This window comes from Nyctereutes procyonoides, unplaced genomic scaffold, assembly GCF_905146905.1.
Source record: "Nyctereutes procyonoides isolate TBG_1078 unplaced genomic scaffold, NYPRO_anot_genome, whole genome shotgun sequence".
NCBI lineage: Eukaryota > Metazoa > Chordata > Mammalia > Carnivora > Canidae > Nyctereutes > Nyctereutes procyonoides.
This window is the reverse complement of record NW_026575126.1, coordinates 28156705-28172646: the sequence shown is the minus strand read 5'-3', so window position 1 is coordinate 28172646 and position 15942 is coordinate 28156705. Positions and strand designations below refer to the sequence as shown.

At 39.2% G+C, this 15942-nt stretch overlaps 1 protein-coding gene across 4 annotated transcripts in view; it reads right to left on the bottom strand.

Annotated features, from left to right (window-relative positions):
* Window positions 1–15942, bottom strand: part of CDC14A (cell division cycle 14A) — a 199711-nt gene that overhangs the window by 80113 nt on the left and 103656 nt on the right. For all 4 annotated transcript variants that reach the window (XM_055340337.1, XM_055340338.1, XM_055340339.1 and 1 more), the window contains exons 6-7: window positions 11848–11914; window positions 8734–8796 (exon numbers count right to left, since the gene is read on the bottom strand). In XM_055340337.1, coding sequence (XP_055196312.1) covers window positions 8734–8796; window positions 11848–11914 — 130 coding nt within the window. The remainder of the gene's footprint in view (window positions 1–8733; window positions 8797–11847; window positions 11915–15942) is intronic.

Here is a 15942-nt window from a genome sequence, read left to right as displayed (position 1 = left end):
AGCACAGCCTCTGCTAATGCAACTCCAGGGACCCAGGGTACGTTTGCAGGTGCCACTGCTCAAGATATGACAATTTGAGACCACAAACACATGTATAATTGTTGAAACTTGGAAGCAGATGCCCTCACTCATGGAGAGTGGCCACAAACCAGAGCCCTAGAGAAGAGCGGGCTTCAGGTGCACAAAAGAGAGAAAATGCTCGCAAAGGAGACTGAGAAAGAAGGCCAGAGAGCAAGGAAGAGAAAAGCATAAGATAGAACCTTAGGAATTAGGGAAAGAAAGCAAGCATCCAGAACTAGAGTGGCCACAGAACAAATCAAATAAGAAGAGGGTCAAACACAACCATGTGGTTTGCTGGCTCTTCTGTAAGCACAGAGAGTTTCATAAAACTTACAGAGGTAAAGGCCAGCCCAGAACCAACTGACTGTAACAGAGTCTAGACTGCTCTCTTAAGAAGCTTGGAGGTAGGGTATCTGGGTGGCTCAGAGGTTGAGTGTCTGCCTTTTGCTCAGGTCGTGATCCCAGGGTCCTGGGATCAAGTCCCACATCAGTCTCCCCACAGGGAGCCCTCTGCCTGTGACTCTGCCTCTCTCTCTTTGTGTGTCTTTCATGAATAAATAAAATCTTAAAAAAAAAAAAAAGCTTCAAGGTAAAAGAGAACACAGAAAGCAAACTAAAGAGGAAGAAAAAACCATGGGAAATTTCTTAGGACAAGGTAGACCTCAAAACATTTTATAGGGGATCCCTGGGTGGCTCAGTGGTTTGGCGCCTGCCTTTGGTTCAGGGCATGATCCTGAAGTCCCGTGACGGGATCCCGGCATGGAGCCTGCTTCTCCCTCTGCCTGTGTCTCTGTGTGTGTGTCTCTCTCTCTCTCTCTCTCTCTATATATATATATATATATTTATATATATATAAAATAAATAAATAAAAATCTTTAAAAAAAAACATTTTATAGATTTAAGCAACATGACCTTTGAACCAGCAATGGGTATAGTGGATTAGCAGATATGGCAATGCTGGGTCATTCCACCTTATTAGTCACAGTGTCCAGGAAGGAATTTTGCTTTCTTAAACTTGTAGCTTTTAAGTGGTATACTCAGGACTATAGAAGAGCTCCAGGGAAATGCTTCTAATAGTTAGTTCTTTGAGTAGTCAAATCCCTGTGGGAGGCATACCTCCATAGTTCCTCCAGGTGGTAAGGGTGTGCTCACCTACCTGCATTCTGGAGCTTGCTTGACTCTAGTGTTACAGCAAGAATTCACATTTTTCTAGTTCCATAATCCATGAACAAGAGGGCAGAGCAAGCAAGCAGCACCCAGATTACTTACATTCTAGTTTGGTATACAAACTGCAATCCAAAGCAAAGCCCTGAAACATCATACCTTGGGTGTTCAATAGCAATAACTCCTGCTGTTGACCTAAGGTGGCATATTGAGCAATAGGAGACCTAACAAACACTATTCATTCTCAAGATACATACATATGGGCACCCTCAGGAATGCACACTACCTAGTCAGGTGACAATTTACTTATTATCTGCAATGAAGGATGAGATAGTCAACCTGGACACTATCTCTGCTCATATATTAAGCTAAATTGAGGTTACATGGACAGCCTGGTTGAAGAAGACACCTCGCAATTTGTGTTGGAAATAACTGGTTTTAAAAAAAACTCACAGAGCGCCGGAGTGGCTCAGTCAGTTAAGCATCTGCTTTTGGCTCAGGTCATGCACCTGGGGTCCTAGGATCAAGCCATGCATCAGGCTCTCCGCTCAGCACAGAGTCAGCTTCTCCCTTTCCCTTTGCCTCTCCACCCCACTTGTGCTCACTCTCTCTCAAATAAATAAGTAAAATCTTTTTTAAAAACTCACTTCTGAAACATAGATTGGTTGGTAATGAAAGAAAGAAACATCATTTAAAGATGTTGACTACCACAGTCAATACATTTTGCCCCTGGAGTGTTACTACAAAATCAGAATTCTTAATTAATAAGTCCTGGTCACTTTCCAAGGTGCTACATCCCTGATTTTAGTATTCAATCATGTATTTATTCTTTCATCTGACCAATATGTAATGAGTGCCCACTATGAGTATACTATCCTGCTGGGTTACTTACTCATACAAAGATGAACAAGGCACGGTTCCTGACCTCGAGCAGCCAGAGTACAGGGATGTGTACAGAGTACCATGCAGCACCACGTGAGAAGAGCTCCCATGGAGCTGAGAATGACTTAGTCAGACATACTGATGTACATGTGATGGGCAGGAAAGAAGAGATCATAGGAAGAGGGGGAACAAGAGTGTGTTGCAAGGCACAAAAACATCAAGAAGCACTGCCATCCAGGAAGCTACGTGGATTTGGATCTGAGAGGGAAGAGGAAGAGACAAGAGTGGAGAGGAAGGAAAACCCGTGTCAAGAGGGCCTTTTGTGCCACAGTAAGGAGTCCGTATTTCCTCCATACTTTTAGTCAGTGTGGAGCCCATGAAGGACTTAATGCAGAAGACTGGTATAATCAGACTCAATTTCTAAAACACACACTCTGATAGGAATATAGAAAAGCCCTAAGAGTCAAGACATCCAAAATTGAGCAACACTTTCTTGCAAACAGTTCCCACGTGGGCTAGCTACACTGTAATGTGGCTAAGATCATGTGCAATCGCCTTCTACGACGACAGCAGTGTTCTTTTCCCAAATGAACACCCTGTAAGTGAAGATAGTAATAATAATGACTTACACAATGCTAGAACATCTCAGGAGCAAAATTTTCCACATTCAGCCTGCCATGGATGAAGGCAAAATTCTGTGTAAACAATTAATCTGATAAGCTTGAAGATGGGGTTTGTGACAAAGGTTGGACATGATAACTTCCGCAAGAATATAAGGATTCTATGGTAGCAGATGATAAGAATAAAGGCTCTAACCCCACACATGAAGAGAGGAAATTGCAGGCAGCCTCTTGAGGGAAAAAAAAAAAGTACTGGACCTAGCAAATATACTGAGAAAACAGGAGGTACTTAAATAAACATCTGTTCAATAAACGAACTGAAAAGTTATCAGCTCAAGGCCATAAAGAGTGTAATGCAGCTTCTTGACCCTCACAGAACCAGGGTTTATCTGTACACCATTATTTCTGTTGAACAAAGCTTCCGAATCAGTGAAACAGAATGGAGTTGCCTTGGCAGGGACCAGGGCAGCCAGAGTTCCCGGGCCAGTTGCCAACAGCTATGAGCTATAATCACAGGGTACTAAGCAAATATTATCCTTTTCCACATGTGCCTTGATGAGAGAAGCAAAAGAAGGCCCTATGCAGTGACTCCACACTCAAGTGGGCAGTAACCAGTCTGTCACCAGGCCTGCAGGAGCCAGGTGCGACTCTAACCACGCCCATCAAGTAACCTCTGGTAAAGTGGCCCTGGTTTGGCAGCATGTAAAAGCAAAGGGTCACCGTCAGTAATTCTGGGAAATATCCTCACACTGACCATGTTACTTCACCCACCAAAAGCACGTTGTTGTTTTTTTTTTTTCCCTCAAAAAAGGAATGATTTATGGGAGGGAAAAAAAGATAGTGGAAGATATAAAATAACTCAAAGAATGAAGACAAATTAATTTCTTAGTTTTTGAAGTAGGCTTTATGTAAACTTTAAGCTCCATTTAATCCCAAAAGAAGTATTTAAGGAAACTCCTAGCAATTGCATAGGCCAAATTCTGGATGGGGTAATAAACGCAAGCCACGCCAATGAGGCATCTCCACAAGCTTCCCCAGGGTTTGTTTCTTTGCCCTTCTCTTCTCCTCCCCTCTCCCGGGGACATGATGCTGCTCTGAGAGTTTATCTGTGTATGGCCAACACAGAGACATCATCAAAAATGGCAAGCCTTCTGGTAAACAGTAGAAAGCCCCTTGGAGACAACCAAATGACAAACAAAAGACACAACTTCAAGTTCTCTTTGATGAATAATGACTTAAGATAATGCCTAAAAGCACCACCATCAATTTTAGGCGGGCCCTATTTAGTAAGGATGGTTCCCCAAAGAAGAATTTTTAAAAGGCTGACTGAAGGCAGACTCTATGTATGGGTGCTCCTTCAGGGTCTCACAAGCAGAATACTATCCTACGTGAGCAGTAACCATACAGAGGTATGTGAGGGTACAGCTCCTCACATACCCACAGGAACATAATTTGAATACTCAAGCTCTTTCATCTTCACTGCTGTTCCCGAGGGGAAAAGGTCTATTTTCATTTTTCAAGTGAAACCATGAATGGCTACGTTTCAAAGGAGTGGCTGCTCTCTTAGTTCTTTGAAAATACCTTAAGAAACCTGTTGGAAAAGTATGAACATTTGGATACTGATTCTTAGGAGAAGTTTTGGGACCACTTTCTTGCAGTTACTTTCTGGGATCTTCATGGCATAGCTGCCAGGATTATACCTGTTTGATCAGTGCAAAAGTGAAGAATGCACAGTTCAACAGCTTGGTAAAGGACCTGAGAGATCACATTCTGGAAGATACTTTTGTTCACCAATAATTAATGGGCCATTTTGGAAGTCACATGGAAATAAAGCAAGAGCCTGAGATACCTTATCCCAAGCCTTTTAAATCTGACAGGGCTTAACTCTTATGTGAATAATTAGATCACCTGAAGCAAGGCAGCATAACCTGTTCTGCTAATCTCAGGCTTCACATCATTCCAAGGGGCCTCAACAGTTCATGGCCAAGCCTGTCCCTGCAGAATCTGCCCTCTACCTACATGCATCTATGGAGCACTTGAAATGTGACCAGTCCAGGGGCACCTGGGGGCTCAGTCGGTTAAAGCATCTAACTCTGATTTCAAGTCAAGTCTTCATTTCAGCGTCAAGAGTTCAAGCCCCACACTGGGCTCCATGCTGGATATGAAGCCTACTTAAAAAAAAAAAAAGTGACTAGTCCAAACTGAGATGTGCCATAGAGCAAACTACATGCTGAGATTTGAAGACTTAGTTCAAAAATAGGAATGTAAAATACTTCAATAATAATTTTTGTATTTTTTAAATATTTATTTATTTTTTATTTATGATAGACATAGAGAGAGAGAGAGGCAGAGACACAGGAGGAGGGAGAAGCAGGCTCCATGCCAGGAGCCCGACGCAGGACTCGATCCCGGGACTCCAGGATCGTGCCCTGGGCCAAAGGCAGGCGCCAAACCACTGAGCACCCAGGGATCCCAATAATTTTTGTATTGATTACATGTTGAAATGATAGTTTGGGTATATTGGATTAGGTAAAATATATTAAAATTAAACTCATTTCTTTTTACTTTTTCTAAATGTGGCTACTAGAATGTTTAAAATATATATAATTCTCATTATATATATTTCTATGGACAGCAATGCTCTAGACCCATGAATTACAGAAGGAAAATAGGAAAATAACCTTTTTCAGAATGAGCAAAAGTTTATCTGAAGATTTTGTAAAATGAGTATTTTCCATGTTCTGCTGGCCTTGTCACTAACAACATTTATAAGTGGCATTCTTATCATAAAATTGCCCTTCAATCTCACACAGAGATGCGATCTCATTAATTTAGGCTTTTTCTTGATCAAATTATGTATTAAATGTAGTTCACTCAAGAAGTGCCTTTGAGGGGCAGCCCGGGTGGCTCAGTGGTTTAGCGCCCCCAGGGCGTGATCCTGGAGACCCGAACGAGTCCCAGCACGTCGGGCTCCCTGCATGGAGCCTGCTTCTCCCTCTGCCTGTGTCTGTGCCCCTCTTTCTGTGTCTCTCATGAGTAAATAAATAAAATCTTAAAAAAAAAAAAAAAGAAGTGCCTTTGAAAAGCTTCATCCTGAATATCTCCCACTAATCTAAGACTCACATTCTCCTAATTTGCTATCAATGATAAAATCTTACTAGGAAAACCACGTCTTCATTGGAATGCCTACTTTGTTGGAACACACTAAATATGTGTATCTAGCTATCCTACGAGATCATCCAATGTCCAAACTCACTAAAGCAGGTGAGAGAAATTATGGCAAGAAAGGATCAGGTCCACAGAGTGTCGGGAGGAGAGTTCCTTCATATATTCATTGAGCAGCATTTATGAAACGCTCACTTCTTGGAAAGCGTCCTTTGTGATTTTCTTTTCCTGGGCTTTATGATAGAATATGTGTGTGTGTGTGTGTGTGTGTGTGTGTGTGTGTGTGTGTATCACTCCCAGAAAGGAAGTAATTTGACAGAAAACTTTTAAAATGTTCACCAACTGCCTCCTGCCTCCCATTATTATCTGTGTTGTTATTGTTATTGTTGTTGTTGTTTATTCAGGTGATGGTATGACCACATTCTTAACAGACTTTTTTGTTTGGCTGGTTGGCTGGTTGGTTTGCAAGAACGATACTGTACTGTCTGTTTCAGGTTTTGCAACAGCTTTTCCAACTACCTCTCAACATAAACATTAAAGTTTTCAAAAAAATATGAAGGAATGAGTAAAATGTCAAATAGTTTTTTTCTAGTTATTGTGGTATTTGTTCCTTCCTCTTCCTGAGTCCCCCCACCATCTCCTTTAATGGAAATGGCATTAGCATTTTGACATATAATTTTCTCCATGGTAACACACATGGAGTGTGAAGCTTATCTGATTTGGAGGCCCACTTGAAGAAAAGAATACAGGGGGCACCTGCATGGCTCAGTGGTTAAGCATCTGCCTTTGGCTCAGGTCATGATCCTAAGGTCCTAGAATCGAATCCCATATGGGGCTCGCCAGAGGGAGCCTGCTTCTCCCTCTGCCTATGCTTCTGCCTCTCTCTCTCATCTCTCATGAATAAACAAATAAAATCTTTCAAAAAAAATACAGAATTATGAATACACAATTAGGTATATAGGACCTTAAAGGGTGCCCATGGAAGTGGAGGTCTCTAAATTTTAAGCTTTATTAGCTCCACAGGAAATCAGCTCTGCTCTTCTAATACAGATATACATATATAGGTGAAATGGGATCTCATTATTGTTTATTAAAGGAGGGGATTACATTATGAGCGCTTATCTGTATCTTTTCTTCCAAAGAATATGTTAGAGAAATCATTCAAAGACACGCAATATAGCTCAAATTCCCTTTTTCACATCACTACAACCATTCCATGGTGTCTGTGTGTACTACAAGGATTCAATCTTCCCTTCTTATAAGTGGACAGTCTCTTTGTTTCTAGTTGGGGGACGGGGTTTATGGGGATGAATTTTTTTTTTTTTGCCACTAATAAAAATGCCATGAGAACAATGCTTTTTTGGCAAGAAAGAAAGCTAGCTCAAGATTTTTAATAAATTACACTAAATTTATTAATTTGAGGAGAAATAGTTTTATGATGCTGAATCCTTCTATCCAAGAACTAGGTATAAATTTTTCCATTTAGCCATGTCCTACCTCACAAGGAATTTGCGATCCAATAAGAAAAATAAAGCTGTACACAATCAGCCATGATAGAGAAACGGAAAGTGCAAATTGTAACATATGAAACTGAAGGGAGAAAGTACCCAAGAGAGTAATGATCTGTGTAGATCTGACACACACGAAATGGAGGAGGGGAAATGTTAAAGAGGGTGGGCATGGGGCAGAAAGGAAGGCTGAGCAGTTTGGGGTCAAGAATCATGAGAGCTCTGTTTTACGATCACTCAGTCACGTGGATGAAAGACCAACAAGAGAAGAAGGGCCAGGGCTCATTAGAGAGTGCTTATAATGGTCCACAAGGAAAGGCACGGCACCTGAGCCAAAGGGAAGGAAGGGAGAACAGAAAGGACAGGAAAGATGAAACACACCCCCAGAGTTCAAATGCTGCTTAGATTAGGGAGGGAAAGAGAAGCGCTTCTGTTCTTGAGCCTGGGAACTGCAGGATGGTGGCGCCATTGATACAAAGGAATGAAGCTTCAGAAGACCATGTTTGAGTGACAAGATGGCCAGTTTCTTTTCAGATATGTTAAGTTTAACATATAAGCAGGATTTCCAAACAGAAATCCTGAACTAGAGCCCAAAGTGGGAGGGATGCCCTCTGTTGCTAAGGATAGTGATACATTTCACAGGTCCTCTGGAGAACCCCAACAGATGAGCTCACTTGCATAGAATGTTGGGCCTACTCACATTCTACAGGCTTCTCATCTTCCAGAAAAGCTAACTGCTTCTAGACTCCTCCTCCTCCTATTCAGAAAGTGCTCTTCTTCACTGCCTCCTTAAACCACAACCTGGCTGGGACAGCCCTTGCCTAAACTGCATCACTGAGCAGGCAAGACATTATTCGAAAGCTTCATGATGACAAGGGGAAAAAAACTCAGCCAACTCGTAGAACTAGGCAAATTCAGCCACATTTCAAAATAAAATTTATCCAGTCAAAAATATTATAAAACGCAAGTCTAGTTTTGTTTTAAACAGAAACTGAATTTTAAATTAACAGTAACTCAGAATCACTAGCAAACTATACTTTGAAATTATTTTTTCTTATAAACTAAACATGTAAAATAATTGTCAACAGAGGTTTGGTGGAAGAACATTATAGATATGATGTTTTTCCCAAACTAAAATTTTGGTGATTCCTGGTTCAAAGGCAATAACCAAGCTGAAAGGACAAAACTGACAACTACAGAAAACTCCAGGATGCTTTTACTTTAGCAGCCATTCAACTTGCAATACCTGAGTGCTGGAGGGTGAGGAAGAGTGAGGAGGTAGGGATTTTAATTAACATGAAATTATATCTTGCAAAATATTAAAATGTACAAACCTCATAATGTTCATATTCATCCACATCAAATGTCTCAAAGTCAAAAAATCCATGTTGTAATCCCTAGAAGCAGAATTTGAATTAGTTTTTTCACGAAAAATTGGTAAGTCCTCTTGTCATTCCTAGAATTCCTGTTCACAGATGATCCTCATTAACCTGAAGGAAAAAGCTTGATATCTTTCATTTATAATGCATATCTAGAAATCACATTCTAACATTAGTAATTTTGCACTGAAACTTTCTCACAAGTGGGACTTAACACTTAGAAAAGCATGAAAATATGTCCCACAAAATGTATCTAGAGTCCTAATTTACATTAGTTTTGTATAAAAATCAATTATGTATATAAAATGGAATATGCTAGCAAAAGTAGAGTTAAAACCTGTTGGGGGGATGTCTGGGTGGCTCAGTGGTTGAGTGTCTGCCTTGGGCTCAGGACCTGATTCTGGAGTTCCAGGATCGAGTCCCACGTCAGGCTCTCAGGGAGCCTGCTTCTCCCTCTGCCTGTGTCTCTGCCTCTTTCTCGGTGTCTCAAATTAATAAATAAATAAATAAATAAATAAATAAATAAATAAATAAATAAATAAATAAATAAATAAATAAATAAAATCTTAAAAAAAAAACCTATTGGGAACTATGCAATTAATTCACATCTAACTATGATAGAATATATAACAGTGATTAACTTTTCAGATAGGAGAAGAAAAATCAATTATTCCTGAGGTTTTGTTTCTCTTTTATCACTAATGAGCCACTTAGCAAAAGGGGCATTTTTACTTAATAGGCCCTTAATTGTTCCTAAAACTCTTTGAGAGAATTTGTTTCATGGTAATAGTTACTGACAGAGTAAAAGCGTACTTGACTGCTCTTACAATTTAGAGGAAGAGCTGATATTTTTAACAACACAAAGAAAACATTCATTACTCCTTTTTATAACTAATGACTTAGAACTTTGAAAACTATCCAGCTTGCTCAGATACAAAATTTTGAAGAGGACAGTCTTTTATAAGTCATGAAGCTATACAGATTATAATAGAATACAAAACCACTGTTACTTTTAAAAGTTACATATTCAAGTCTTTAAAAATAGAAGAAACTATTAAGTCAAGTTCTCGTACATCTATCTTTGAAAATACTTTAGAGACCAATGTTTTCCAAAATGCAGAACACGGATTACCTACAACAGAAGCACTTTAAAATACAAATTCCTAAACCCCATCCCAGAACTATTAAATGTGATTCTTTGGGGGTAGGATCAGCATTTTAACATGCCTTCTAGGTGTTTCTTATAAATGATAAATTCTGACAACACTGGTTTAGTCAACACTTGTTTTACAAGCAAAACAAATTTTTTAAATCCTTTCACCTTTAAACAAAGCAATTTAGTGGATCCAGATGCACCAATCCAGTGAAAGCAGTGAGAAAAATATACCGAGGACCTACAACCTTCCTTCCTTTCTCTTCATTCAAAGTGTGTGTTTGTACATGTTTCTGTGTGTAGTTCACACACGTGAACTATGCTTATGATGATGCCAATACAACAAAATCAGAAAGCTATGCTTCCTAAAAAGGCAAAAATGCAGCCACACTCTGTCTACATTCTTAGGAGTATGATACTCTTTGTCACAGCAATTGCCCAGAACACAGTGGCTTATTATGAAAGAGAGAGTATGGGGAGGGGTAGTGTGTCTCAAAGACATGTTGAACACTGCCAAATCTTCTAAAATCTCATCTACATTTGGGTAAAATAAACCCCAGCACTTGATGGAACAAGAAATTCACAGAAGACTTTATCCATGAACAAAGTCACACCTTTCCTCTATAGCAGGAAGGATGTCATAAATTTCTATATCAAGTTACCAAGTTACCACAACAGGCGGGGATATTCCAGTGTGAACTCTTTCTGAACTTCATAAATTTATAAAGAAACAGCCTGTACCAGACGGCAGAACAGGCAAAATAATAACAACAATAACAATAAGTAAGTTACTTTTTTACCCCTCGGGCATACTTTTTAAATGCTATCACAGTGAATTACATATTGAATAATATCTCCATAAGGATTCTTAACTTGTGTTACTAGAAGTCTGGGTTTGTGACATTATTTGCGGGATGTTCTAGAGCATTTTGACAGTTTTTAAGTGAAAAGAAAAATATTTGAAACTATTTTAAGCTTTTACAGAGCTTAAATTCATTTATAAATGATATATCAAAATCAAAAATAAACCCACAAAACTAGTATACATAACCAATTTTCTCAACTCAAAATGTAACAAAATCAGTTTTGTATTACATCAGAGAAAAACTGGAACAAGAGTCACTGCTGATAGTGTGTGTATAATCCATAATGACCCTTGCCAATGGGTTATGCAATATGTACATTCCTGACTGATGATAAATCATGGCTATACATTCAAGATGGAATCATGTACTCTGAACCTTCATTAGAATTCACAGTATAGCATGCACTGTGCATGACTTCCCAGTAGATCGATGCTTCTAGGAACAACCTTTGATTTATAAGACACCCTGATATACTAGAAAGCTCCAAATTGATAAGGAAATGTGAGTTAGAATTAGCCCTGCTAATAACTCCCTATGGCCCTAAGCATAACTTACCTTCTCTAGGATTGTTTCCTCATCTATAAAAATGAAATAATAATATCTGGCCTACTTACTCCTTCATAGGCATGTAAAATTTCCAGATAGGAAACCAACATGGAAATGTTCTCCCCCACAGTAAAAGAGGTGTGCAGTGGCTTCCTATCTCTCCCACACTAAACTCTAGCTTGATAAGGAAGCCACATCAGTGACAAAGCAATGTCACAGGCAGAGCAGCAGATAGAAATGATACATCTGCCCCAGAACAGGATTAATTTAAATAAGAAAGAGAAAGCCCTTCTACTGCAATAAGGAGTTAGAGTTACTCCCAGACACTCCTCAATTTGCCCGACAGTCTATATTTTACAGATCAATCATTCCATCAAGAAGTGAAAGCCTTCTGTTCACTGCCTGTCCTTTCTTCTCTGCAATGACAAACAAGGATGTTGACATTATTCTTTTTTCATATTTTGAAACTTCTATGTCAACTACAGCAAGGAGAATTATTATTACCTTTCTGATTCCCTGCAAACAGTCGAGGATGGTGAGATTATAAGTGCAATTTCCAAAGGAAGCATCCCTATAAATACAAAAAACAAAACAAAACACTAAAAATGCACATTCAGAATATTCAAATAATAAAATACCAAAGTCAACTGACGATATGCTTGTTTGGCTTCACAGCTGTCAACACGATAAATTAATGTAACCCATCAGATCCTATTAGTTAACTACTCTTAGAGCTTTACTGAATCATTTCTGAAACTACTTTAATGCAATAGGCAGAATTAACCAGAAAAGCAGATCTAAGAGCCTGAGCTCTGAAGCCAGACTGCCTTCATTCAAATTCCAGCTCTGCCACATATGGCTGGGACCATGAGCAAGTTATTTTACCTCTATGAGTCTTGGTTTCCCATCTCTGAAATGATGTTACTGATAGTATCTGCCATTCACAGGATTGTTGTCAGATTACATCTAATAAATATAAAGTCCTTCATATAAGACCCTAGGATATAGGAAGCACCTAATAAATATTATGACTATTCTTTATATTATTAACAGTGAACTAGACTGTTTCATTAAGTAAAACATTCATAATCACTAAAGGTATTCTGACAGAGGAACAACCACCCGTCAGGAATATGATAAATACAAGCATAAAAATGTAAGGAGGACAATGTAGGCAAGTCATCAGAAGCTAGCTGTTATTATCATGGATTAAATGCGACCCCTTCCATCTACCCACCCTCCTCAGCGCCACCAAAAAAAAAAAAAAAAAAACTATGGAAGAGGCAGTCACACTTCCGAATAATCTCCTATCAGATCCATGAGAGCTTCTAATGCACCATGAAGTGTTGTTATCAAAAGGAGTGGGAATCTACTGCACCGAAAATTGAGTACTTCATACTTTATTTAAATTTTTAGAGTAACTTAGCAGACTTGCTTCAGGCAACATAAAACTGAAGTATCAAGTTCAGGTGAAGCAAGAACTGGCACTAGAGCTTTAACACTAGCAGTGTTCCAAGGTGTCCAAGGCAAGAAACTTGACCTCAAGGTTCTCAGTCTCTCTCCCTAGGCCCCACTGCTGACCCAAAGGAACAGAGCTGTCCGGCACCTGCCAATAACAAAAGTCAAATGCAGCACAGAAAGTCAGTCCAAGGGCAGCAGTGGGGAAGGTGCCAGATGATGCTCCATGGGGAGAAAATTACCTGTAAGGGCTTTAACATATAATTAACATATCACAACCATCCAAGGCAACTTGAACCTATGGCTGCCACACCATAAGTTAAAATGGAACTTTAACGTCACTGGGTTTCAGCACCCTGATAACCTAATATAAAAACAGTAAGTCAGGGCAGCCCGGGTGGCTAAGTAGTTGAGCGCCGCCTTCAGCCCAGGATGTGATCCTGGGGACCCGGGATCGAGTCCCACGTCAGGCTCCCTGCATGGGGCCTACTTCTCCTTCTGCCTGTGTCTCTCATGAATAAACAAATAAAATCTTAAAAAAAAAAAAAGACAGTAAGTTAGCCAAGCAACTTACCAGAAATGTTTAAGTCCTAAAACTTCAAAGTTAACCTATGTAAATAGGAAGGGATATTCTAGATATGTAAGTCTGATTTCAAGACTTCTTTTTTAGCGCCATCTGAATTCATGGGTCAGTGAAAACCAAAATAGCTCCTCTTCCAAATATCTTGTATAGACATAGGCCATACATTAAAAAACATATTTTAATGGATTAAGCCAGAGAAAGGTGTAGCTGGATAAAATAGTGGTTTATAGAAATAATCACATATTCTTTTGTAGGCACTTGTCTCTTTGGGACAAGGGTTCAGAATTTTTTGTGTGTCATGGACCTCTTAGCAATCTGATGAAACTTGTGAACTCCTTTTCTCGGTTCAGAATCTCTTGTGTGTCATGAACCTCTTAGCAATCAGATGAAGCTTGTGAGCACCTTTTCTCAGAATAATGCTTTTAAATGTATAAAATATAAAAGAATAACAAAAGAATAATTCAAATTTATCAAAATACAAAAAACAAACTTACAATACCATAATATTTACCTAACTTAATGTTTATTAGAATGTGACAAGATCTAGTAGGTTTAACAATAATTTTGAAGAAGGAATGAACATAAATAATAAGATATATGAAATATATAAGATGCATGCCAAAACCATAATGGGATACAAAAATGTCTGTAATTTCTATTGTGACATTCATATTGCTAATACTACTAGAGTTTATTTCCAACATTTATAATTGAAGGTAATTTTATCAGTTATATGATTAGTGAAAACAAAGACATTTTTCTTGTCATTCAGATTCAACAACTCTTGAACTATCTCCACAGACCCTAGATTAAAAATTACTGATTAAGTGAAGAAAAGGGGGAAAAAAAACTTTATTTAAAAGAGTAAAATAATTTTAAGAAATTGGAAGTACTCCTTATTCTCTGAAGTATGTCTCCCCATGGCTAGAGTCACCTAAACAAATTCACACAGGTAAGTCATCAGAAAAGCTCCAGACCCCATCTTTCTGGCTGTCTGCAAAGTTTGATGAGACGATCATGTTATCTCTTGTCCTATCATAGCCACAGTTTTTCCTGGTGCCTGAAAGAGAGCTCTGGTGACCTGATGATCAAATCTGCAGACCTGAGAGAGGAGGGCGAGTTAACATGCTATGGGACAGAATTAGGATACAAAGTAGTCACAGCAGGCTAGAAAGACAAGAAGTTTACAGCTAGAAAAATAAAAAGGGATGCAATAAAATTAGGTCCCATCCTCAGAACTGGGGAAAGGAGATGACATACCCACCAAGGAGACTATACCCATCACTCCGGGGGGTAATTAATCCTCATGACAGCTGCACGGAGACGATAGGTTCCCAAAACCTGCCCCCATACCAACTGGGAGAAATGGCTTAATAGTGGAACCCGGCTCCTACTTCGTCAAAGAGAATAACCATAAAAGTGAAGGGATAAAAAATGTATTACACATTCTCTCATGGGAAAAAGAGAGAAAGAAAAGGAAGAGGTGGCAGATTGGACACACAGTCTGCCAAAACCACACTAAAAAGAGAATTTTGAAAGGCTTTTTAAAAATGGATTCCAACAACTTCAGGGAGAATAAGAGAGCAGAAAACAGCAATAAAATCCCGAAAGCTGGAAATCAGACAGATGAGGGGTAGTAAATTACAAAACCAAGAAAACTGAACATTAAGATGCCAGTGAGAAAGTTAGAGAATGGGGCGCCTGGTTGGCTCAGTGGTTGTGGGTCTGCCTTTGGCTGAGGTCATGATCGTGGAGTCCTGGGATCAAGCTCCTATCAGGCTTCCTGAAGGGAGCCAGCTTCTCCCTCTGCCTTTGTCTCTGCCTCTTTGTGTGTCTCTCATGAATATGTAAATAAAATCTTAAAAAAAAAAAAAAGGAATCAACCCAACTAATACTAGAAATTTCCCCAAAGGTTCAGGATTTGGCAGCACTGGGCCCTTTGGGAAGTGAGAATGAAGGAAATGACTGAAATAAGATTGAAAGTCCATTCAAGAAGCAGAGAGATTTTATTCTATAAAAGAAATATTATTTCCCATATTATAAATCAGTCTTCCCTGATGATTTCCCTCAACCCCTCAGGGCAGTCAGAACCATCTGAAAATAGAATGGTTGGCCCTGGAAGACAGCAAGATACCTGCCCCATGCAACATTCAAGATTGAATCAGAGGATTGCTTCAGGATGATTTTTCACCTGCTTTGTTGTAAGAAATGGAGATCCAGGTTAGGAAAACACAGTTAACCATGGAAGTCCCTTCAACTCTGAAACTGTATCATTATTCAACACAACTGATGATCACTTTCTTCTCCGGATCTCTACCTGGGGTCCTTCCCAACAGAATTTAAACATTTTCAGGTATCTAACCATCTTCAAAAGAAGAAAAATCATTCCAAACCTTCTTGACTGAGTATCTCCCCTCAACCACCACCCCTCTCCTTACAGCCTCCCCTTTAAAAGGAATCACAAGACTTCTCTGAAGAATTGTGAATTTAGCATTTTTGAAATGGATAGTTCAGTGATTTATTTTAGCATAATCACAATGCTGTGGCTTTTGGTATAT